The sequence below is a fragment of the Typha latifolia genome, chromosome 4 (assembly GCF_019914945.1).
Source record: "Typha latifolia isolate L0001 chromosome 4, TyphaL0001v2, whole genome shotgun sequence".
NCBI classification, from domain to species: Eukaryota; Viridiplantae; Streptophyta; class Magnoliopsida; order Poales; family Typhaceae; genus Typha; species Typha latifolia.
In genome coordinates this window covers 16,400,894-16,423,544 of record NC_133089.1, presented here as the reverse complement: position 1 = coordinate 16,423,544, position 22,651 = coordinate 16,400,894, and the positions used below count along the sequence as shown (strand labels likewise).

The window sequence follows — 22,651 nt, the reverse complement described above, 5'->3', positions numbered from 1 at the left end:
GTGCAAAGGAGTTTATTCATCCTTCATTAGTACACCAATGTCTTCCTTTCAGCGTTGACTTCACAATCTTGCAGAGTTAAGCAACTATGGTAACTGAATAGGATTCAATTGGACCACTCATTCCTAATCAAAAGCAAAGCAAACTGGAAAGGAGAGAATGCAAAAAGATGCAAGTGCATTCAAGCATCATGCAGTAGCAGCTATCAAGAACAATTTCCCATACAGATTAAAATAATTTAGATATTTTACAATTCTGTCTAATTTGCAACAAGGCCACAACTTCCTGAATTTGTATACTAGAAAATACAAACATATTTGAAGCTAGTTAATTAAGAGTTTAAATTGAAGTCAGAACACCCATCCCAAAGGAAATCAATCATCTGGTTTTACTGGATTTTAAAATAAGAATGTGTCAGTATGGCAGAGGTAAGAGGAGCCACTATGACTTATTGGCAACTTCAGCATCATCTGCACAATGTGGTAGAAAAGACCACCAGAATTGCTGATCAGCACAATTGATAATGGGAACTGCTCTACCATATTCGATTAATTTTTGCTGCATCAGAAGTATATGTGCTTGTGACGCACTGACTATGCAATGTCATCTTACTGCAGTATTTAGAAAGGCATTCAATCTGTCACAAACAAGCAGAATGGAAAACTCTGTAATATTTGAAAACATGACCTGACTATAAAGGTCAAATATTATTAAGACAAGGAGATCTGATGAATCAATTTTATCACTAATTGATTAGACTTGTCGGTTTATTTTACAATGCACATGTGGAATTTACACTGTTTGAAATTAATTCTAGATGGATTTGATTTGATTTAATTTTAGTACAATTTAGTTCACTTCATTTGGAAATGAATTTCACTGTTTAGAAAAGAAGAATATTGAAATGAATTCCATGTAACTCGGTTGTCTGGAAGGAAGTAGGAATCCATATCAAAATATTGCATTTTCCTGATTTACCTTTAGGCATCAAGAAGAATGTAACTAAATTCAACCAAATCCAACCAAATGAAATAAATTGAAACCTTATAACTTAATAGTTTCAAACAAAGGGATTTAGAAAATCTACAATTCCAATTCCATCAGATTCACAGGGTATTAAGGCCATGTTCAATCAAAATAACAAAAAAGAAATAAAGAATTTAATTAAAGTAGAATATTACTCTTGTCGGTAGGGTCATTTTTGCAGCCCAAGTCGCATATCTGCATCTCTGGAACATACCTGTCCAAATATAACTGTATTGTCCTCCAATAACGATCCCCTCCAGAAATCCATGTGTCCATATGCATACCAGAAGGAAAATCAACGAACATGCATTGCCTGTTATGTTCGACATGTTTATCATACAGTATCCGCATGTGTGAAGGAGGGACCAATTCATCTTGCAAACCAGATAGGAAGAGGATGGGCTGTTTGACCTGTATAATAGACCAAGTATGAGGCAAATTCAAATCAGGTAAACCCATAAACAGGACTAAAGTAATTAGACAAGTATCACAGTTTTCAAGACATCCTAATGACTCGATACAAATAAAGATCTTTCTTCTAAAGAGGACAAAAGGACAATTGCATCGAACAACAGCAGCCTGTGCTTATATGCACGTAAATTAAAGACAAGGATGCATTTGGAGATGCTTGGTCAAATATTCCACTACTATTCCCACTTTGACATGGCTCACTATATAGAGATTTTGGCAGGGTCCTATATGCCAACCTTCTTTGTTTTCCGATATCTTAAACTTTTGATAGTTGGAATGTCCAGCAACCCAAGGCCAAGAGCAAACTTGTCATGGATTAGGCCGCATGATGTCATATATACAAAACCAAATGATTTAACAAAGAGAAGTCGATTTTCATTTCAATCTATTTCCTTTGGTCCCCATTAACATAAACAGTAGCAGATGCAAAATTATTTGCAGCTCCAAGCATGAGCCCAGCCTATGAGTGTTCACCTGCCCAATGATATCAATGGTACTCCATGGGGAGCGCACGAGAAAATTCAGAACCTTTGGACCACTTGATGCACTGCCACCTATGAACCATTTTAGGAAGGGCAGCATAATACCAGCCATATCCAATATAGAGGTGAAAGTATTTTCCAGTATGAGGGCAGAAACCTGCAGTACATTAAAAAGAAAGTCCAGCATGCAGTATTTAATAACATTGACATCAAAAGATGTTATTTTCCACGACTCAAAACTGTGACCAAGGTGTACATGCAAGCCTTACCATCACATAAGTGCAGCACACTATAAAGGCTTCATAATATCAGAATAAATATATAATGGGATATTAAATAATAAATACTGAAGGCCCATGTTTTATGAAATGGAACATTGAAACTTTATGGTGTTTTTTGCCTGCAAATGGGGAGTACATAAAGTGAATGGTGCCAAACAAGCAAGAGCATATTAAAGGTAGTAAAGATTCTGTACATGGAAATCAGAAACTCTAATAGTCATTATAAGCATACATTAAAAAAAACAATTGATTTCAAGGATTCTACAATGGTAGTCAAACAAACTCTCTATATCTATTAATTGATTTGTGTCAACTGTAAATGCATGAGCATGTGATAAGTTTCTGTGGTTACTAATGGAAAAGGATACATAGCAAGTTTGCTGCCCACTCTTAAACACCTCCCGAAGTATGTGGTATTTGTTACATCAGGAATCATTATACCATCTAAGCATGACATTCTGTGTCCATAATAAGGTATAAAGCCACAGATGATGGTACCACAGAAAAGTCTTCCAACATCATCACTTGGAGAAGAACCATGGGAAATCTGTAGATTCTTAGACTATAAACAACAGTAGCCAAGTTACCTTTATACATACATCTAACACATCCAACTCTATCAGCCAATGTTTATGTGATAAGTCTGGTTAATCACCTGACAGTCAAGCTAACACAGAAATTGTAGTATCACATTGGGGGTGAAAATTTTAGGTTTTCCAGGTAAAAACAATTTGAAATGAGCTATGTCAAAATAAAATAAACATGTTCACCAACGAAAAGAAAAAGCTTAATATGTATCTATATAGCAGCCAGATAAACTAAAAAAGTAAAGGGGTATGAATGACTATCCTTAGGGCAAGCAACACGACGACGATTCATACCACTATACCAGTTCAATGGATGACCTGTAGCACTAGATTACATAACAGATATGGTAAAACTAAATGAAATATCATGTTCTGAAGTACCTTATCAGGATTATTTTTTGCAAGCACAGTTCCAACTGCACCTCCCAAAGACCTCCCAAAAACAACTATTCTAGATGTGTCAATATCATTTCTCTGAGTCAAATGATCTAGTGCTGCCTAATCAACAGAAAACCAGGTAAAGTCAGAAGATAGAAGAAAATTCAGAAAAAGATAAGCACAGAGGTAAAAGAGAAAAAACAGAAAACAAAAAAGGAGTACAAACAAACCTGTGCATCCTTTATAATGCCATGTTGAGATGGGTAACCATCACTTTCACCATACCTGATTTTAAATGAAGATATTTTTGCAAGATTATATTTACAAAAATACAGGCCAAGAACAACATAAACATGATATTTAAAGGACTACTGGAGCAGTAATGACAATAGTACTAATTTAAGGCAGAACAATACCCTCTGTAAGAAAGCATAAACACATTGCATTGCAGTCTCTGCATCATTAATCGGACAAACTCCAGACGATGAGCAATATCTATAGAGCTGAGTAAAGGTCTCAGAGATGTATTCGGCAAAATTAAAGCTCCCTAACTAATTAGAGACTTCTACGGAAGAGAAACATCAGGATACTGCCAGCATTTTCTTGGAAGAAAAGAATCGTTGGACCTGCAGTAGCAATAGCACAGTTGAATAGTTGATTCATAAACCATCACCAAGTAACATTTCTAGAACAGAAAACACAAGTATTGCATACATGGAAGAAACTCTAAGCAAATTGATATCCCATACTGGTAATCAGTGAACCCACTGAAACAACTGTTAGAAGTTATGAGTGTGGTAGAAGGATAAGAAGCAATACTTATGGTTTCAAAGAACAATACTAGAAAGGCTCAAAGAACAAAATCTAATTTCACTTATTGTAGCCGATTAAATGTATTAACTATTAAGTGCCTCCAGAAGATATTTAGCCACTGTATTATGTATCCTGGAAGAAAGATTTCAAAGTTCGAAATGTGGATGAGGACAGATACCTGGATATTATTATTTGTATCCACTTCTATTATTTGAGAAAGAAAATGCAGATGTGATAAAGCCAGAAAGATAAATTCATATTCATAGTAGTGCAATGCAAAATAATCATCTAAATGGACTGAAGAACAATCATATCCATTTTCCTTCTAAATTAATATGGATAAAAGCAGATAATAGTTAGTGGATACCATAACATGACATAATAATAATCTGGGATAGAAGAAGGGAAAACAATTGTATATTCTCCTAGTGAATTTTTTTGGTTAAAATGGATCAATGAAGACTGCATGTCAGCATATTCACATTGATAACAATTTTTGTCAAAGAATATGATAGGAAATTAACGACACTATAACTTCCATCCATACTTGTTAAAAGACAAGAGGATACCAGTCATCTCCAGAACCTCCTAAGTGGATATGTACATATCCAGATGTTGATTAGCATAAGGCATGCTGTGACAACAAATACATGAAGACGTAAAGAAAATATAATAAGCAGTAATTCATGATTCATGAACAACCATAGAGAATAGCATATCAGAAACATCCTTTCAAATTGTTTGAATATAGGTATGAAGAACTTCAGACAATCATGGGTCTTGGAGAAAATGCCCCAAGCCCTCACGGGTAGCATACCGACATAAACAGCATGAACAACCACACTGCGAGTCAAAAGGAGGACTAAAGCTCATGCTAGGATGACAGTATTAAAAAAAGGAAATAGTTAACTGCCAAAGTCCATGCTGGACAAGTGAATTCCTATCCCACTCACTCTTCCTTTTCTAGGAATCTTACTGCCTTCCAAATATATAATGCAAAGCAAATTCCTAAGCTACCACCATAACATACTTGCCAGCCTCGATGATGCAATATCCACAGAAAGCACAAATGTATCCCCACCATATTTGATATAGAAAGTATACTATAGCACAAACAAAGAATAATCTCTCTATACCAGAAGGACGGAAAAAATAAGAACAAAATTTGCATTAGAAACCCACCATCAACCGTTAGTTCAGAGCCACAAGAACTTTTCAAGCTCACGCAATTGTACCTAATCGGCTAACCCTTGCTCTCCAAAATCCAAAATTTATCAATACTCACGAAACCCAACACCCTCGAGCTGGACATCAATCAACTCAAGGAAGAGATCAAAGAAAACTAACAATAATTATGACATAATTTTCATTAAAACCCCATCTTCAACTATAGGAGCAGAGATGCAATAGCGTATCACCGTACCTCAGATCTCGCACCATCCAAAATCCAATATTTATCGATTTCCACGAAACCCACGCTCAACCAAAGACACACAATTGATTCAAGGCATTAATCAAAGAAAACCATCCAAAATCCATACTTTGTAGCAGAGCCGCAATAGTGGGGTTAACCGCCTCAGATCACCCAACAGCCAAGATCCAAACCTTATTAATTCCCACGAAACCCAACACCAATAGCCCAAACAATCCTTTCAAGTCAAAATCCAAGCAAAACCAAACCAAAGCCTATGATCAAGATTCAAGAACCCTAGTGCCGAAAAGTACACACCTCGGCACGCAGGGGAGTGCTTGATGAACCAAGAGTGGAGGCGAACCCCATCAGACGAGTGAAGCCACACGTCCTCGTAGTCGAGGCGGAGCCGAGCAGGCGTGATGGCGTAGGCGCGCGCAAGACCAGGCAGCACCGGCACGTAAACGAGGCGTTCTTGGAGCGCAACCAAAGCCGCCATGCCGACCACCGCCATTCCTCCGGCTCCGTATATCAGTGCCTTCAGCCACGACGCCATTGAGCTAGGGTTTCGGCGACGCCAGTGTTCGGAGGGGAATTTTGTCGAACAGGTGGTGGGCGAAACGAGAGAACAACCTAACAGAGTCACGTGCCGTGTTTTGTTTTAGGCAAAAGTTTCCCCGGAAAGGACGTCCGCATACAAGCTCACTTCCTTTGCACTTTACCCCCTTCTATATTTTTTATTTAAGATAATACCCCTCAAGGTCTTCGTTTACGTCCTTCCCATAATTACATGGATTCCCATCATTTTTTTCTAGTTATTAAATAATTAAAAAGGGATTTAATATCTTTTCTAGCTAAATATGTTAGATTTTAATTTGGAGTTATCTAATAAAACTTAAATAGAGTTTTATTTATACGTAGGCTAATTAATATGTCACGCGAATAAATTAACTCTTTTTTCGATATATAGATTAAACACACGAGTTGCAAAACTATCTTCGCCAAACATGACAAATCTATTAATTTCTTCACTTTTATGCTCTATGAAATTTAACATTCAACCTTCTACCACAAGAAAAAAAATGCTCAAATTGACTATATATCATATTCCATTATAGTCAGAATTTTAAATTCAAATTATTTATAATCACAAATGATACTAGAGAACCCACGGTTTGGTGCTCAGTGATAATTTAACTTCACCCATTAGCCTAATAAACACAAGCATAAATTATAAATTCGGGATTAGATTTTAAGAAAAGCTAAAATTCGTAAATATTACAACATACTAGTAATAGATAATTCGGCACTGTTGTCTCTAATTAATGGTTAAGACTTTTAAACACATTGCTAACCCCATGAGTAGTATTTTAGAACAATAATTTAAGAAATTGAATCAAAAGTATGTCTCGCATGCATTGAGTAGATCGTGCACACAATGTGGTAGTAAAAAATTAGGGTTATTATGTATTTATATCTATTTTAAAAGAAAAATTAATTATTCTACATACTCATAGTTATTTTGGTCATTTAGCAGTATTATCTCAAAAATATGTATGTCTTGTTTGAAAAAAATAAGAGAAAAATATTCTGATTATTTTGTCATTAGTTAAGTTTAACAGAAAAAACTAACCGTGTTTAATTTAAAGTCTGAATCGATATTTTTTTAAAATAAATAGAGTAAAATGTATTTAACTTTAAAAAAAATTAATTAGAAGGCATAAGAGTTATAGGGGGTTTAATTAAAAGTGAGTTAGTAACGTTAGTCGGCTCTATCACGTGCAAGCAACTTCACCATCATGCTATCATGTCAAACATTATGTTGATACACAATAAAGAAATATTCATTATGCTTGACAAAAGATCCTCTTGACATAATAATCTCTTGGCTAATCATATTACCTTTCTTATGAGATGGTGGAGAGATGATTGATATAAAAGATTGATACTGAGGACAATGACAATGTACTAAATTACTATTGCAATTTGCAAGTGGAGGGTGAATGCCTTTAATTGTACATTAAAATATCAAACTATACAATTAAACACATCTTTGATGGTCTAAGTTTTTCAAAATCACACAATTGATGGATGTAATTAGAGGAATAACAAAGTTTGAAAAATGAGGTGATGACTATGATTGATCACATCAACAATTCCATTAAAATGACAGGCAATAAATTTGAATAAGATGATCTCCTGTTCTCCTTTGTCATTTCTTGTGACAATTAAATGAGCAGTTCAACTACATAGCAAGTTAATTATTATAATATTGTCAACAGTACACTTGCATGATGCATCTCCAAAACTCTTGTTTACTAAGTTTAATTGTTGTTAAGACTTTTTCGGCAGCATCAAGAATTAACCTAATTTAAAAATATGTGGTTTTGCTCAGTGAAAAGAGGTGATGTAAACAATAATGAAAAATAAAATGTAAGGTATATTTTATATAATTTGTCACTTTCAAATTAAGGATAACTGGTTTATCTTATAACATATGTTAGGTCGTCGATATTGGATCTTCAAGCATTTAGGGATTCATACGGTTGATTTTAGACTGTTAGATTTTGATAAAACTGCAGGCTGATTCAAAACTATTTATTTTTATGATTTCTATGTTGCTATTTTTTTATTTGAATTTATAATTATGTCATTGAGTTTTGTGCATCATATGCTCTATCAGTGGTGGTGTTGTGTTAAGTTTAGACCAAGTATATAGCTTATTATTTTTCATGTAACTGTTATATTGTATCCCTTATTATTTTCGAAGAAATATTATTGTGTATGATTTTTTACTTAAAACAAATTTAGAGTTTTATACAAATATATACACTAAAATTTTAAAAAGTAAGAGGCGAAATAGCAAAAATACTACTACTTTTTAAATCTGGGAATTATTTATTGGCTTAATATAATCATGTATTAGAAAAATTAAATCTTATATTTGCAATTTTTTTCTCATTGAATTAAGTCAAATTAGAAAAAAAAAGTAGGAAAGATTTAGAGTCATTTTCTAGCACCAATCAACTTTGGAAAAGGATCTCCAACTTGGGTCTATTTACAAGTCCACCCAGAAGCCATTGGGCATGAGTCATCAACAGCGGTACAAGTGGCATCCAAGCATACAGAGCGGATGCCACTTGTGATAATAAACCCAAATCCCATGGGCATTTAATGAGATAGAAAACGACATTCAAGAAGAGGGCGGCTTGAGAACTCGAGAGAGAGAGAGAGAGAGATTTGTTTTAGTGTGCGATAATAAAAGGAATACCGAAAGAAATGAGAGGGATGGCGTAGTATATTCGGCGGAGGGGGGAATTTTATATCGTTTGGGTCTAGTTTTGGGAGGAGAGCGGAGGAGGAGGAGAGGAAAGAGAGAGGCGAAGGGTTTCGAGAAGCGGAGCATGTTCCCCTCCGAGAGGTAATCTTGTTGCTTTCGAAAGGTTTGACCTTTGGGTTCGAATTCTTTTGGGTCCTCTATGTTCAATTTTTATCTTCGAATTTAGATGATTGTGGAAGTGGGTTTTGTTTGTCGGTGGAGAATTTTGGAAATTTTGGGGTTTTGTGTGTTAGTCTGGCTGTCTAAGGGTTAATCTGATCTCTACTGGGTTTAATTTGATGGAGCTCCTTGCCAGGAACTTCAATTTATCGTTTTATGGGGAATTTTGTAGCGGTCTCTTGTTTTATATTTGCCAATTTTTAGGTGGGTTTTATTTAATCCTCGGGGAAATCTGATGGGAACTTTGCATTAGCTATTCTTTGAGTTTGAGAGAGGTATCAATGATAATTCTTCTATGCTTTAATAAAATTACGAAAGCTAATCTAAGCATGCTTATATGCTTTCTAATTTTAGTAGTTTGGATCTCTTTATGGTTTTAAATTGTTGACATACTATTTCTACGAAAGTTTAAATTTTAATGTCATTTTGTAATGATTTGTAATAAGGGCTATACTCACTTCAATGCTATTCATGTTATAATTTCGTCCTGTGATAACCTGACAATACATTGTTAGCCTATTCTCGTCTAGCGACAACTAAGCTTGTATCTGACTTGTTTCAGATGGCAGTAGCAGCTCAAAATTTTAAATCCGTGAAAATAATCAAACTTATTGCATTAGGTTAGGCATGTTTAAGTTGCATTAGTTTCTCCTCCTTTTGATTCTTTTTACTAATTATCTGGTGTTCTACTAATTTCAGGAAGTAAGAGTAGACATTCCTGATTCCTGAGAATTCACAATGTTCCTGGAGCTGACTGATGCTTTTATGATATTATCAGGATACTGGCAAGAAATGTATAGAGCATAAATTGGTCCATTCAGCACTAATCTTGTACACTGTTATTGTTTGTTGTGGAATTCAAGTGTCTAGAACTTTTGACGACCATCTTATTTCAATAAATCATACATGAGTAAGGACTTCCTGGCATATCATGGTATTGGGACAATGCAATTAGGTCATCAAATGCTTGAGCGAGACTCCTTCTCAACTCATTCAACTGATCAGTCTCACCAAGAAGTGTCTGGAATGAGCGAAGGCAGCCTTAATGAGCAACATACTTCGACACATTCTGGTATTATCAATTGTAGGCGAAATTTAATTGATATGCTCTTTTGCAAACTTCAATCTTACATAGAGAGTGCTATCAATTATCTTCCCCAGTTATTTTTACTAATTTTGCCATTTTGGCACATGTTACTAATTATCTTTCCGAATTATCCAGAGACTGCTATCAATTATCTTCCTTTTTCCCTTTTCTTTTGGTATGCCTACTCATCTGTTAGCTTTATGGTATTTGATATGGATCTTTTTTTCCTTTTGACTCTCATTGTATTCTTGATCTTCATTAGAGCTTCATCTGTCATTTGCTTTTATTTTTTTCTTACACATGCAGCATCACTTGGATGCTTCACTTATTAAGTTATTTTCCAAATTTTATAAACCATTTTGTTCTTAGATCAAATTTTAATGACTATAGAGGATACCATTGTAGATGTCTGTTTTAAGTGCAAAACTTTGCCTTGTGAGCTGTCAGTTGACACTATGAAATGTCCAAGGCCTTGCACACAGCCCAATTTGATTTAATGAAGGTCAGAAACTCAGAAAGCCTAAATACTAGAAGTTTTCAATTCGCCAATTGGCCTTGGCCAGTATGCGGAATTGTTCTTGACACAGATTCAAATTTAAAATTTTGGAATTTCTTTCCAAAAATGGAAAAAAGAGACTTTAAGATCTGGTTCTAATGTGAATTTGTGTTTCACATTATAGCAGCTAAGTTTGATATTATTCTTTGATTTCAACAATTGTTGTCTTAGTACTAAATAGTTATCCTTGCAAGTGCTATTTGTCCCCTGGCTAGATCAGTTGTATGAGCTAGCAGTTGCATAGTCTCGTCTCATATGATTGTTTGTTCACCCAGGTAATGATGATAATCATAGAAAACAAGATGACAGCCAGATGAAGTCAGTACAGTCCCTGAGGACCGTAGAATCTGCGTTCCCACCTCCAAAACTTGATTATAGCCAATCTTTTGTAAGTGCAAGCCACATATCAGAAGCTGCTTGTCATGGTTCTCTTAGTTCCTGACATGCTGCTCTGCTGAGGCATTACGTCTTTTAAACAAATTTCAGAGGGTTCTGTTACTTTGGCCGCTATTTATCCAAATTTCAAATGCATTAGCCTGATCTGGGAAGAATCTAATAGTTTTTCTGTTCCAGGCTCGCATGCACTACCCTTATGCTGATCCATGCTATGGTGGTGTCCTAACTGCATATGGATCGCATGCCATTGTAAGTGATAACTTGGTCTCTTGTGCTGTATAAATTCTCATTGCTTTACATAATAAAGATTAAATCTTTTGCCCACTGACTGGAATTTTCCAGAATATTGGAGTTTCAACTTGAGAAATATAATTTTGTCGTAGCAAGTGTGTTAGTACGAACATTTCCCATTATGAAGCTCTAATTCCACCATTTCAGCTATCAATGTTCTCTTATGTTTCTATCTTGCGAGTCATTTTATATTTGGTATTATAATAGATAATCAATAACGATGCATATCATAACCTTGAAAACTGAATTCTCAGGAGAAAAAAGTTTATAAATTTTTTTAAACTTTCTCTTTCTCTCCCCACCTTGGGATTAGTCTTTTAGAATCCCAAAGCAAAACAATGGCCCAAAAGGGTGTATGTGCAAATATTCCTTTATATTTTACGCAGTCATTATCTTAGTTGTGTCATGTGATGTCTTGTGAAACTACTCATTCCATACTTCTATGAAAAAAAAAAAAAAATTTCCTCAGGAGACTGCCACAGTAAGCTCATATTGATTTGCTAATTTGCATCTGAGTTGGGAATGGCATGCAAAATTAAGATGTTAAACCATGTTGTACTAGTAATACAGAGCCATGACTCTATCTAGCTGCTTAAAGCCTTAAAGTTGATATTGTTCTGAGTCAATTTGCCTAATTGCACGATTTGCATAAAATGAGCTGACTTCAAGTTGGCAGTGCATGCTCAGTTCTTTTTATCAAAACAAAAGAAATAAAATAAAACATAAAGCTGAAGAAGTATTGTTACTCTGGAAGAATTGAATATTTAAGGATATTCCAGTTTATCAATATCAGCTTCCCCCCATGTGTAGTTAGTCATATCTGAGTTCCTGCAATGCAATTGAGTTCTCCAAAGTGCATTTTTCTTACTGCATTAGGTTCTGGTGGTGGAAGAAGAATCTGAGGAACATATTCATTCTTCTGTTTTTTAAGGACATAAATCCATCATGTAATTACTATTTTTCATATCATTGTATCTTTTCTAGTTATTATCTCTTGGACTGTGTTTGCTTGTATCAGATTCATCCTCAAATGGTGGGTATGGTACCTTCTGATCGAGTTCCACTTCCTCTTGAACCTGCGGCAGAAGAACCCATTTATGTCAATGCAAAACAATACCATGCAATCCTTCGGAGGCGGCAGTTACGTGCAAAAATGGAGGCTCAAAATAAGCTTGTCAAAGCTCGAAAGGTATTGCTGTTAAAGTATTTCCAAGTTATTGTTCTTGGGAGCCCCTTTGGTATCAAGGGCTTCTTTCGTTGTATGCCATACTTTCACTGACAGAAGTTTTTGTTAAGTTGGGTCTCAGGGAATTTTGCCTTTTTGAGTATTTCCTGAATGTTGTTTCTGACTATGTCTATCTATTTTTCAGCCATATCTTCATGAATCTCGGCATCTTCACGCAATGAAGAGAGCTAGGGGATCAGGTGGTCGTTTCCTAAATACAAAGCAGCCTCAGCAGCAACCCCAGTCTTCAGCTAAGGGTACTAACCTCTTCTCCGCCAATGGCCACCCTGCTGGTTCATCTGCAACTCCTTCCAGCTCTGAGATCACTAGTGTTTCAACCAGTGGTGGCATATTCACACAGCAAGATCATGTTGGTTACTCATCCGCCAAACTACCCTCTCATCTGAGAGGGGGTATGCAAGGTGGAGCAATGAACAACGGTTCGCAGGATCGGGTCCCTATCGCGAGGTAAAACATCGGATATGGTGGTCGCCGTGCTGGCAATTCATCCTTGGCTTATGATAACTTTTATCTGGCATTTCGTTTAGCATGGTTGCAGACTTAGTAGGTTTCCACAATACTAATATTGATCGAGTAATACAAGTGCCTGACAATTGACATCACCTCCTTTGGGGATATCTTGTGAATATAGAGATCTTAAATGCTCCACTCTTTATTATCTTTCCTGTCTATGATATTGTTAGGTTTGTTCGCACATTTGAAATTGTTCGTCTCTCTGTTCATTGTCATGGAGTGTTCTTTTTGTCCCAAAAACTCTTTTGTGATTCCTGTAGTTACATTAGTTAAACAAGAATATATTTCATTGTCATAATCAACAGGCTTAGTGCTCGGTCCTGTGGACATGTCTTGATAACACTGCTGAGGATAAAATTGGATTATTTATTTTGATACAGATAAGACACTGCAGTGAATCAGCTTCCCACTAGTTTGGGGGATTATTTTTAGCATTTACACTCACTCTCTAAACTACTCTTATTAATTCTTTTTTCTACTTTACTAACTTGGTCACTATAATGTTTGTATACCAAAATACCCTTCTATAGATAGAACTTGAAATTTTTTTTTATAAATCACATTTTATATTTTATCTAATTTAGGTCTTTGAGATTTTTATAATTTGACCCTTAATTTTTTATATAATTCTCATTTAATATTCTCTGTTAATTTAAATGGTACCAGCAAAGAAATATTATGTTATAATATATAAAATAATTTATAAATATTTAAATAATTTCAGGCTGAGAAAATATTAGTGAAGATATTTTAATAATTTAGTCGATATTTATTAGTCAAAATAATGTCATGATGTAATACAAGAATTATAGAAAAAAAAATGAGGGGTTAGGTTATAAAATCACTAAAGGGCGAGATGTAAATTATAAAATAGATAAAATATAGGATGCAATTTATACTCTATAAAAATTATAAAAGCCCATTGGAGTAAACAAAGAAAAAGAAATGCACGTAATTAATGCTATTTTTTAATGATGTATACGTGATGATGCAAATTGTTGTGTGGCTGGAGAAGATGATGACATTCATTCTACACATTTGCTAGACGTGGAGATAAAAAGCAAAGTAATTTTTTTCTCCAGCTCACATTATATTTTATATATGCTTCTGCTCTGAGCCTCTGATTACATTCATCTCCATTATTGCTGATAATTAGGAATTCTTCCTATCATGTCCTGGTACTTAGAAACAGAGATTTCAATGATTATTACACTAGGTTGCCTCAAAACATTATTCCATCATTAGATTCCAAATTCCTTATATATATATATATATGACATTCCACGTGGACCTAGCATTATTATTATTGCTGCAACATCACATCAACAAAAAGATATAAAAAAGGAAGAAAAAAAAAAAAGAAAAAAGGTCCAGGCCTCCGCGGTAATCTTTATCGCACATTTTCTTTACTACGCCTTGGAGTTCTCCGCCGCGGCGGTGATCTTGGCCGCCTCGAGATCCGCGGCTTGCTGGAGGAAGTTGTTGCCGTCGTCCTCGACGGCGATCTGGATCGGGGAGGAGCCGAGGCCGTCGGCGATGGCGAGCATGATGCGGCGCATCTCGGCCCGGAACTCGGCGCGGTCGACGGCGCCGCTGCCGTCGACGTCGAACTGCTCGAAGATGGAGTCGTAGAGCGCGGCGACCTCGCCCGGGGTTGAGACGGCGTCGACGCCGAAGTGGGTCTCGAGCAGCCGGAATGTCTCGAGGGCCCGACGGAGCTCCGATCGGGAGAGGACGCCGTCGCCGTTGAGGTCGAGGGCGGCGAACCGGTCGTCGACGCTCTTGTTAAAGGCGGCCTCGTCGCTAATGAAGGCGCGAACGGTGGATCCGTCCAAGATTATTACTCCCATCTCTCTCTCTCTCTCTCTCTCTCTGATTGCTCGGAGGTATTGGAGTTTAGGCAGGGGGGATTTAATGGCGGTGGATCTCTGTGGATGAGCTTAAGAATTAGGAGTCGAGTGGGTGAGAAGGAAATTACCAAAATGGCACTGGAGTCTAGGGAAAAGGTTTGACCGAATAATAAATTGCAAGATATTTTCCCACAGGAAGCAATAAAGAAGAAATATTAACAAATTGATGGTAGATAATTGCTTACCTTCCTAACCTAAAGAGTAAAGAGGCCTTCTTCTCCCTTTTACAAAGGTGAAAGACAATTAGTCTTTGAGAGTGTTCTTTGATCAATAATGTTACAAGCTTCTAAAGCTGCAAGTCAATAACTTGATTTTTTTAAGGGCAATTTAGTCATAATGAAGTTTAGGTAAGATAGTATCATATGCTCGAATAAGTATATCATACCGCGGCAGCAAACCCGGGGTTCGGATTCCATGGGAAAGCCGTGGATTGTCTTTTGCCTTATGCGTGGCGTGGCGCGGCAATCACGGACCCTTCGTATTTGATCATGCAGTTCACCCAAGCTTTAGATCACGTCACTCTTTAATGTGTTATGTATATATGGGCCGGGCTAAGGCCTAAGCCTAGTCGGGCAGAATTAGTTCTGGGCCCGAATCCAACCCAATTAAACCCATCCTTTGATCTACATTAAATTATCTAAAGTCTCTATATATTCTAATCAATTCTTGCTTTACAGATATAATTTTTTTTTGAACGATAACAACACAAAAAAAAAAAAAAAATTATTGGGAAAATTATTGGGTTTTAGATACGGAAGATATCATTGCAACTAACACTCCGTTCTATAAATTCTCAAAGTAACTAATTTTCTATGTCAACTCAGTCAATTAATACTCACGTGAACTCCCAGACCTCCAGGGCTTCAACCCAAATCTCGGTTATAATTTTGCAAAAGGTTAATTGCAAAAGGTTAATTACAAGAAACTAATTTTCTAGGCTCTTTGAATTATATCTGATTTTTATGAGGCTCTTTTAATTTTTTTTGTTACAATGACTCCTCTAAACTTTGGGACAAAATGAAATGACTAACTGAAGCTATAACGCCTAATGATAATTATACCCCTAATATGTGACCAAGTCCATCAATAAATAAAATAAAATAAGTAAATTATCGAGATGGCCTCAACTAACTTATATAATTTTTTAAGAAAATTACTTACACTACTGCTATTCTCAAACCCACTACCCATTCCTCATCTCCCCACCTTCCCCTCCCCCCTCCTCTCCCTCCTCGATTCAGCAAGCATGTGAGAAGCCAAATATGAGAAAGGGGAGAGGGTGATGCCGTCGTAGTAGAAACCGCTGGTGGAGAGGGTGAGGGTAGCCGAGAGGTGAAGGCGAGTGAGTCCACGGCCGAGGAGGGCGTGCCCCGACACCGATGCAATATACCTTCGATCGCCATTGAGGAGGGTGAGGACTAGGGTCGCTAGTGAGGCGGTGAGGGAGAGGGGGCAGTTGCACGGTGAGGGCGTCCACGGCCGAGGAGGGCGAAGGCCGCAACCTCGGTGGTGCCACCCTGAATCTCGTGCCCCAACGTCACTGTCGAATTCCCTCAATTGTCGTTGGGGAGGGCGAAGGCCACGACCTTCGCGGTGCCATGAGGGGCCAAGCCTGGCCCCACTGCCTTGGCCCTCACCCTTATCGCATGTAGAAAATGAACACCGTCACCCTTCACTGTTGCCTCTCGAGATTCGCATGCGACAATGAGGTGAGGGAGGGGAGGAGGGGAAGGTGGAGATCAGCTTAGGGTAGGGAGGATTGAAGTTGATAAAAAAATTTAATTTAATTTAATTTAATTAAACTGTTACATACAGTTGTACTTAAATCTTTATTAATTTGATTGAAATACATAATGAGAGCATCTAGGTCATTTTAGGAAAATATGAATGTCACACTTGCCCAATTTTTCTCACAGCACACTAATAGATGTATGACATTGAAATTTATCTAAAGTTTAGAAAGACCTTATAACTTAAAAATATTTAGGGATCCATGTGAAAATCGAGTATAGTTCGAATGTGAAGAACTAATTAATACTTTTGCAAATAACCATCTACTTTTTGGACTTGTTATCACATAACTTTCACCTATACTGTAGGTTGTTATTTGCAACAAAAAAAAACAAGAGAACTTCTCCCCTACGTCCTCTCGCCCTAAAGCCATATTATACCCTAAAAGAAGTTATTTATATACATAGACGAAATTCCCATGGCGATGCTGAAGATTTCGACGAAGAGGACCTCGTTCTCTCCTTAGCACCTCCATGTCAGAGGCCACCAAGACGATCCATTGACATCAATGCTCCTCCTCCTCGTCCCTATAGAGCAGAAGAAGAGAAGTCATCTTTTTTTGGTAAGCCAAATCACTCCTCTCTTTATGTTTCCATCAATTGTCAGCTTCTCCACTAGACCTAGCCTCATCTCGCAAACTAGACGCAACCCTAACTAAAACCCAAAGGCCAGGAAAAACGAGATCATAAATCCACCCTTCCCTTGGTGGTCGACTAACTGCCGTGCCATTGTCCACAGCATTTGTCACCTCCATTCGCCAGGGATCCACTCCGTGCATGGAGCGCTTCATTGTTACAATTGCGGAAGGTTGGACAACTTATGGTGCGATATTTGAGAGAAGTTCATGGCAGTGGCGGAGTATGTGATGGAGAGGCAGTACAAGATGGGCAACCAGGCACCGCCGCACTGGCTTAATTCGACATTCGGGACATGCAGCACCTGCTAGCAACCCAACTGCATGCGCTCGATTGTGGCGAACAAGAAGAGGGCTATCAATTGGCTCTTCTTATTCTTAGGACAAACGCTAGGTTGCTGCACTCTTCCATAGCTCAAGTATTTTTGCAAGCATAAAAAGATTCATAGGAGTCAAGAATAGTGTAGTCGTGTGCCGTATCAAATTAAAGAGTATTGATCGTATTAGGAATGATTTTTTATTTATGTTTCCTACTATTAGATGAATAAATGGATATTCATTAAATGAGTTTTACTTAAAATTAAATGATTTAATCATTTAAGGTTCATAATAAATGAATTTTTGTTCTTATATCTGCATTTACTTTAATTAAAATCTTATTATGTGGTGATTTTTTGGAAGGAATTTATTAGAGAAGCGCACAAGAATACATTTATCTTATTCTTGTCCAAGCCTGAGTTTGGATTGGGCCCCAGGTCTTGGATAACTCGAGCTTGATTCAAATTATAAGCTTGTAATCGGAGCCGTCCAATATCCAAACAAAGTAAGACTTACAAGGTCGGGAAAAAGTTTTACTTTTAACAACTCGGTGAAATTACTGTCTCTTATTCTTAAGATAAACTTTGACGAATCCGACCAAAAAGACAATATATATATATTACAAAAACAGATTAGAGAATAGAGAGAGAGAGGAAGAGAGAGAAGTATTATTATTCCAAGTGGTCCATATATTAGATTAAACCGAATCTTCCGTACCACAGTGGACCAGTAGGAAGCTTATTTAATAATGCGTAAGAAACGTATGGTTCAAGTAACCGGGCGGTGATCGATAGAGAATGGAGATGACAAATAATCCAGCTCAGTGCAGCGATGGCAACAGCTTGGTACCAATCATCACACGAATCAAAAGGCAACCAATCACACCCACTTCGCCCTGTGATTGGTTTACACAAGAGAGATGACATTAGTAGAGATATTGGAATTAGGGCTCAGGAAAGGCTTACCACCACACCACCCCCCACCCCGTCCTCCCCTACCCAAATCCGAACCATTCAATGGAAGCCGCACGTGAGATCCCCGTGACCGGAGAACCTGCTGAGATGAGATAAAAGAAAAGGAAGCATCTGCCAAAAACGCAACCATCACTCAGAGTTGCACCCAAGAAACTTGACCACACAAGAAACAGAGGCTTGCAAAAGGGGAGATATAAATTACTTTGGGGGGGCAAATATATATATATATATAAAGGAATAAGGGGATGCAACGGCTACTATGCAACTTCTATTTTGAATTGAAACTCCTGCGCATGCTTGCGAGGGAAACTCGAGCCCGCGAAGCTATGTACATAAACTGATATTTAAAAGTATGGGATTCCAACGGCCAAAGACAGTAACGAACTTTCAAAATAAGGAGGGAAGACAACAGATAAACACAATTCATTCCCTCTTGGTTTGTATTCTTTTTGAAACTACCAAATTCAAGTCTAGGAAACAAAGTTCAGAACAAAAAAAAACCCACCATTTTTTTTTTCTTTTTCCCTCCATCAGAGTCCATGTACATACCATGATGGATCATCAGTGATGCTTGGAGGATCTCCAGTCCTCCACACTGTCATCATTCAGGTCATCTTCTTCATCTCTCTTCCTCTTGCCGCCATGAGAGGAGGAGGGCTGCTGCCTAGCACCGCCACGGTGGTCCTCATCATCATCGTCGACCTCATCCTCATCTTCATCTTCTTCATTGCACGCATCAAAGTCCCTTCCTCTGGTCTCATCAGGAGGATGAACAATGGGCTGCACTAGATATTCTGTTGCAATATCTTCTTCCTAGGAAGTTGCAAACAAAGATAATTAATAACAGGATAACCATACCATACTTGGGAAAAAGGGAAAAGGATGCACATATGCATCTAAAAATAACGCTTCAAGCTATCAAGATCAAGCATTATTGCTGAAGAACACAAAATAAATTGCTAGGAATCATTAGAAATGCAAGTAAATGAATAAACAATAAGCATATATATACATAACCAAATATTGAGCTCAGAAGAAGCAAAATATTCATTAACTGCTCAAGTAATATGCATGAAACAAATGATTATTGCCCTAAATTTTGTTTCAAGAGAAAACTCATGGTCAAGAGAGTTATATCAACCGACTTTAAATTGGCTAGCTGCATCGAAAAGTAAAATAGTCACAAACACAAGTTGATCAGAACTCGTTAAAAGAGAGGCATTATCAAAAGTAACATCCATATATATAAAAGATAAAAATAAGAGAAATCATATGATTGGATTAACAACTTCCTGTGTAAAAGCTAAAAAAATAATATTCAAGAGATGTTTTCCAAACTATGTATCTTTGAGGAAATCGTTTTAAATGTCCAACTAAGGGGAAAAATATACGAATGAAAAAGGTACTAATATATAGAACAAAGAACAAAAACCTGTTGATAGAAAATGTACTATAATTAATTTATCAAACTGATAAAAGGTAGAAACTCATAACCAATATGGTAGTATTTGCATCTATAAGCTGTAGCTTTAAAGAAAATTTGCATTGATATAGCATAGGAATACATTTTCCAGATCTAACTCAGTAAAACATGGAAATTTTCATAAAGATTATCCATGCCCATGAACCAAAAAGAAAAAAAAGACCAAAACAAGATCAGCATTGTCCCTTCAGAAACAAGGCCAAGCTACTAGAAGCCTGAGAAAAGAATGCAACAAAATCAAAATCCCTTCTGACTTTTGAATCATAATTCAACAAAAATACCACATAACCACAGGAAAATAATACCATAGATCATAACAGCCTTAGCCAACCCACCAGCTTGTATTTATTAACAAAATTTCCAGATAAGTTATAAAACGACTGTCAAACTACAGATGCATGACAGTGACAAAATATGGTCAAATTTAACTGATATATAAATATTAAATAAGACTGTAAACTCAGAATAAAAGACCCATGAACAGCAAGGATGGCTGCAGTTTGCCACCAGGACATTGATATGTATCCGATTTTGCAGCGTTTCTACTAATATATTTCATATATGATACTGCAAAGTAAAAAAACACCAGATTCTAATCAACAACAAACATGCAAGAAATGACAACAGAAGAATTATACATCAATGATCAGAAAAAAAATGCTAATGATTTTGAAAGCACAAAGTACTTCAACCCTTCTCAGATAAATGAATCATATGCTTTGGTGACTAAATTTTTTTTGCGTGAAGGCATGCTAACTATAGAATTTGAAATAAATGGAAAATAGGAAAAAAAATTGCATCCAGAAAATAAATATGATGACTAATAATCAGAAACACATATCTCAAGTTGGCATGACAATAGAACCACAAAAAAATTTAAGCAAGTAGGAAAAATATGGAAAAACATGTATGAAAGGTAATTAAAACAAGAATCAGAAACACCCAAGAAGTAAGATCATGAAAGGAGCAATGGTTATACCTCATCCTCATCCTCACCATCCCCTTCCACATACTCTCGTTCCTCCTCCAATCCCTGCACATCTTCCTCCTCATCCCCAATCTCCCCATTCTCATCGTCCTCTCCTTGATCATGCCCATCAATCTCACCTTCCAAGCTTGCCATCCTCCCAGTGCTCCCCGCCTCACCATCATCCTCATCCTCTACATCCTCACCATCCCGATCCACATCCCCATTATCCTCTTCATCATCATCATCACCTTCCTCTCTCTCCTCTTCAACCCCATCCACATCCTCATCTTCATCGCTCTCATCGACATCATGTACCTCAACAACATCCTCCTCTTCCACTTCCTCTTCATCAATCTCCTCGCCTAAGTCCTCCTCCTCATCCTCCTCCCCATCGTCTTCTACATCCTCCTCATCTTCTCCATCAATAGAAACCGCCCCAACTGCCGCAACCCGGTATCCAAACCCATTAGATAGGTACCCATTAGTTTGTGCTCTGCCTCCCACTTCCATCTCCTCCTCATCAGCATCGCTCTCCTCCTCATCCACATCAACAACCCCAGCCGCTATAGGGCTTCCTCCATTACGGCCCACCAACCTCCCATTCCTCTCATCGCCATCAACCTCACCACTCTCCGGATCGTCGTCGTCGTCGTCGTCCTCCTCTTCTTCTTCCTCCTCCTCATCCGTCTCAGGCCTCTCGTTCTCATCGGCGTCCATCTTATCAAGATATCTTAAAGTTCGGATCATCCCAAAAACCCTCGATCTGTAATCCCTAACCCTTGTAACCGGACACTCGTATAGATCCAATGAAACGAGCCGGAGATTGGCGAGAGGGGCGAGATCCTCGAGGAACTGGATCCGATTGTTCGAGAGATCGAGATCCCGGAGCGAATCGAGCCCAGCTTCCACCAAGAACTCGAGCCCGCCGGCGATCCGGTTGTCGGAGAGGATTAGTCGCGTCAGATTCCGGAGGCGGGGAAACTTCTCGAGGGAGGAGACCCCTACGTTGGCGATCGAGAGGTGCTCCAAGCTCTGGTACCGCTCGAGAAGCCATGGGGGAGGAAGACGCCCATGGAGGCACTTCACGGCGCCGTCTAGAGTTAGGCTCCTGGGTGGCGACGACGACGACGGGTTCGAATGGTTCCCCAGAGCCGTCTCGACGGCTCTCTCCCACGCCTCATCCATATCCCAATCGAAGAGAACGAGTAAGAAGACGATGAAGCCCTAAGGATTCGATCCAACAACAATATTATAAATATTTCTCTCTATTTCTCTCTTGAAAATTTCCCCCCTTTCTTTTTCCTCCCTTCCCTTCTTGGCGTCTCCAAGGAGCTCTATGCGACAAAACTCTCGACCCTTTTTTATTTCTTTCTTCTTTTTCTTTCAAATTTGTGTTTCGATTTTCAGTTGGAATTTTGATTTATTTTTGTTCCGAACCAGGAAGCGAACCGGGGAATGGACCGGCCCATTGCGAACGGCAAGAGAGAGTTAGCGTTGGTTTTCGCTTTCTGGAGAAGTCAATTATGGCCGTCAGAT

General features: G+C 37.8%; 4 protein-coding genes across 12 annotated transcripts; 1 reads left to right on the top strand and 3 right to left on the bottom strand.

Moving 5' to 3' along the window:
- Positions 1 to 201: 201 nt before the first annotated feature.
- LOC140785837 (alpha/beta hydrolase domain-containing protein WAV2) lies at positions 202 to 6,122 on the bottom strand. Of its 5 annotated transcripts, none has more exons than XM_073133893.1 (8): positions 5,766 to 6,122; positions 3,814 to 3,849; positions 3,640 to 3,718; positions 3,454 to 3,508; positions 3,227 to 3,343; positions 1,970 to 2,134; positions 1,239 to 1,435; positions 202 to 609 (listed from the first exon to the last, which is right to left on the bottom strand). In XM_073133893.1, exons 1-8 carry the CDS (start codon positions 6,001 to 6,003, stop codon positions 534 to 536), a joined length of 963 nt encoding a protein of 320 aa, XP_072989994.1. In that variant the 5' UTR covers positions 6,004 to 6,122; the 3' UTR covers positions 202 to 533. The 5 variants fall into 5 exon arrangements, with proteins under 5 accessions (XP_072989994.1, XP_072989997.1, XP_072989995.1 ...); XM_073133896.1 differs by having other exon boundaries at positions 202 to 635; positions 5,766 to 6,121; XM_073133894.1 differs by having other exon boundaries at positions 1,180 to 1,435; positions 5,766 to 6,120.
- A 2,481-nt stretch (positions 6,123 to 8,603) lies between these two features.
- LOC140786049 (nuclear transcription factor Y subunit A-4-like) lies at positions 8,604 to 13,333 on the top strand. 3 transcript variants are annotated; one of them, XM_073134211.1, is made up of 6 exons: positions 8,604 to 8,868; positions 9,646 to 10,018; positions 10,865 to 10,977; positions 11,163 to 11,234; positions 12,295 to 12,465; positions 12,647 to 13,333. In XM_073134211.1, the coding sequence occupies exons 2-6, from the start codon at positions 9,853 to 9,855 to the stop codon at positions 12,971 to 12,973; spliced, it is 849 nt and encodes a 282-aa protein (XP_072990312.1). In that variant the 5' UTR covers positions 8,604 to 8,868; positions 9,646 to 9,852; the 3' UTR covers positions 12,974 to 13,333. The 3 variants fall into 3 exon arrangements, with proteins under 3 accessions (XP_072990312.1, XP_072990314.1, XP_072990313.1); XM_073134213.1 differs by having other exon boundaries at positions 8,671 to 8,868; positions 9,725 to 10,018; XM_073134212.1 differs by lacking the exon at positions 8,604 to 8,868 and adding an exon at positions 9,514 to 9,566.
- Positions 13,334 to 14,252: 919 nt separating this feature from the next.
- On the bottom strand, positions 14,253 to 15,200 carry LOC140786054 (uncharacterized). Its single transcript, XM_073134220.1, has 2 exons — positions 15,131 to 15,200; positions 14,253 to 14,963 (listed from the first exon to the last, which is right to left on the bottom strand). Exon 2 carries the CDS (start codon positions 14,883 to 14,885, stop codon positions 14,445 to 14,447), a length of 441 nt encoding a protein of 146 aa, XP_072990321.1. The 5' UTR covers positions 14,886 to 14,963; positions 15,131 to 15,200; the 3' UTR covers positions 14,253 to 14,444.
- Positions 15,201 to 18,447: 3,247 nt separating this feature from the next.
- LOC140786048 (acidic leucine-rich nuclear phosphoprotein 32-related protein-like) lies at positions 18,448 to 22,587 on the bottom strand. Of its 3 annotated transcripts, none has more exons than XM_073134209.1 (3): positions 21,125 to 22,572; positions 19,212 to 19,475; positions 18,448 to 18,583 (listed from the first exon to the last, which is right to left on the bottom strand). In XM_073134209.1, the coding sequence occupies exons 1-2, from the start codon at positions 22,298 to 22,300 to the stop codon at positions 19,224 to 19,226; spliced, it is 1,428 nt and encodes a 475-aa protein (XP_072990310.1). In that variant the 5' UTR covers positions 22,301 to 22,572; the 3' UTR covers positions 18,448 to 18,583; positions 19,212 to 19,223. The 3 variants fall into 3 exon arrangements, with proteins under 3 accessions (XP_072990310.1, XP_072990311.1, XP_072990309.1); XM_073134210.1 differs by lacking the exon at positions 18,448 to 18,583 and adding an exon at positions 18,690 to 18,773; XM_073134208.1 differs by lacking the exon at positions 18,448 to 18,583 and having other exon boundaries at positions 19,021 to 19,475; positions 21,125 to 22,587.
- Positions 22,588 to 22,651: the final 64 nt, after the last annotated feature.

Excerpts from the sequence above, each read along its gene's own strand:
- LOC140786054 (XM_073134220.1), bottom strand. The coding sequence starts at position 14,885 with ATGGGAGTAATAATCTTGGACGGATCCACCGTTCGCGCCTTCATTAGC.
- LOC140786049 (XM_073134211.1), top strand. The coding sequence starts at position 9,853 with ATGAGTAAGGACTTCCTGGCATATCATGGTATTGGGACAATGCAATTA. Across the intron at positions 10,978-11,162 it reads TTGATTATAGCCAATCTTTT|GCTCGCATGCACTACCCTTA; the intron begins GTAAGTGCAAGC and ends TTTCTGTTCCAG. Across the intron at positions 12,466-12,646 it reads AGCTTGTCAAAGCTCGAAAG|CCATATCTTCATGAATCTCG; the intron begins GTATTGCTGTTA and ends TCTATTTTTCAG.
- LOC140785837 (XM_073133893.1), bottom strand. The coding sequence starts at position 6,003 with ATGGCGTCGTGGCTGAAGGCACTGATATACGGAGCCGGAGGAATGGCG. Across the intron at positions 3,850-5,765 it reads GCACTCCCCTGCGTGCCGAG|GTCCAACGATTCTTTTCTTC; the intron begins GTGTGTACTTTT and ends TTGCTACTGCAG. Across the intron at positions 3,719-3,813 it reads CTTCCAAGAAAATGCTGGCA|ATATTGCTCATCGTCTGGAG; the intron begins GTATCCTGATGT and ends TCAGCTCTATAG.
- LOC140786048 (XM_073134208.1), bottom strand. The coding sequence starts at position 22,300 with ATGGATGAGGCGTGGGAGAGAGCCGTCGAGACGGCTCTGGGGAACCAT. Across the intron at positions 19,476-21,124 it reads ATGGTGAGGATGAGGATGAG|GAAGAAGATATTGCAACAGA; the intron begins GTATAACCATTG and ends GCAACTTCCTAG.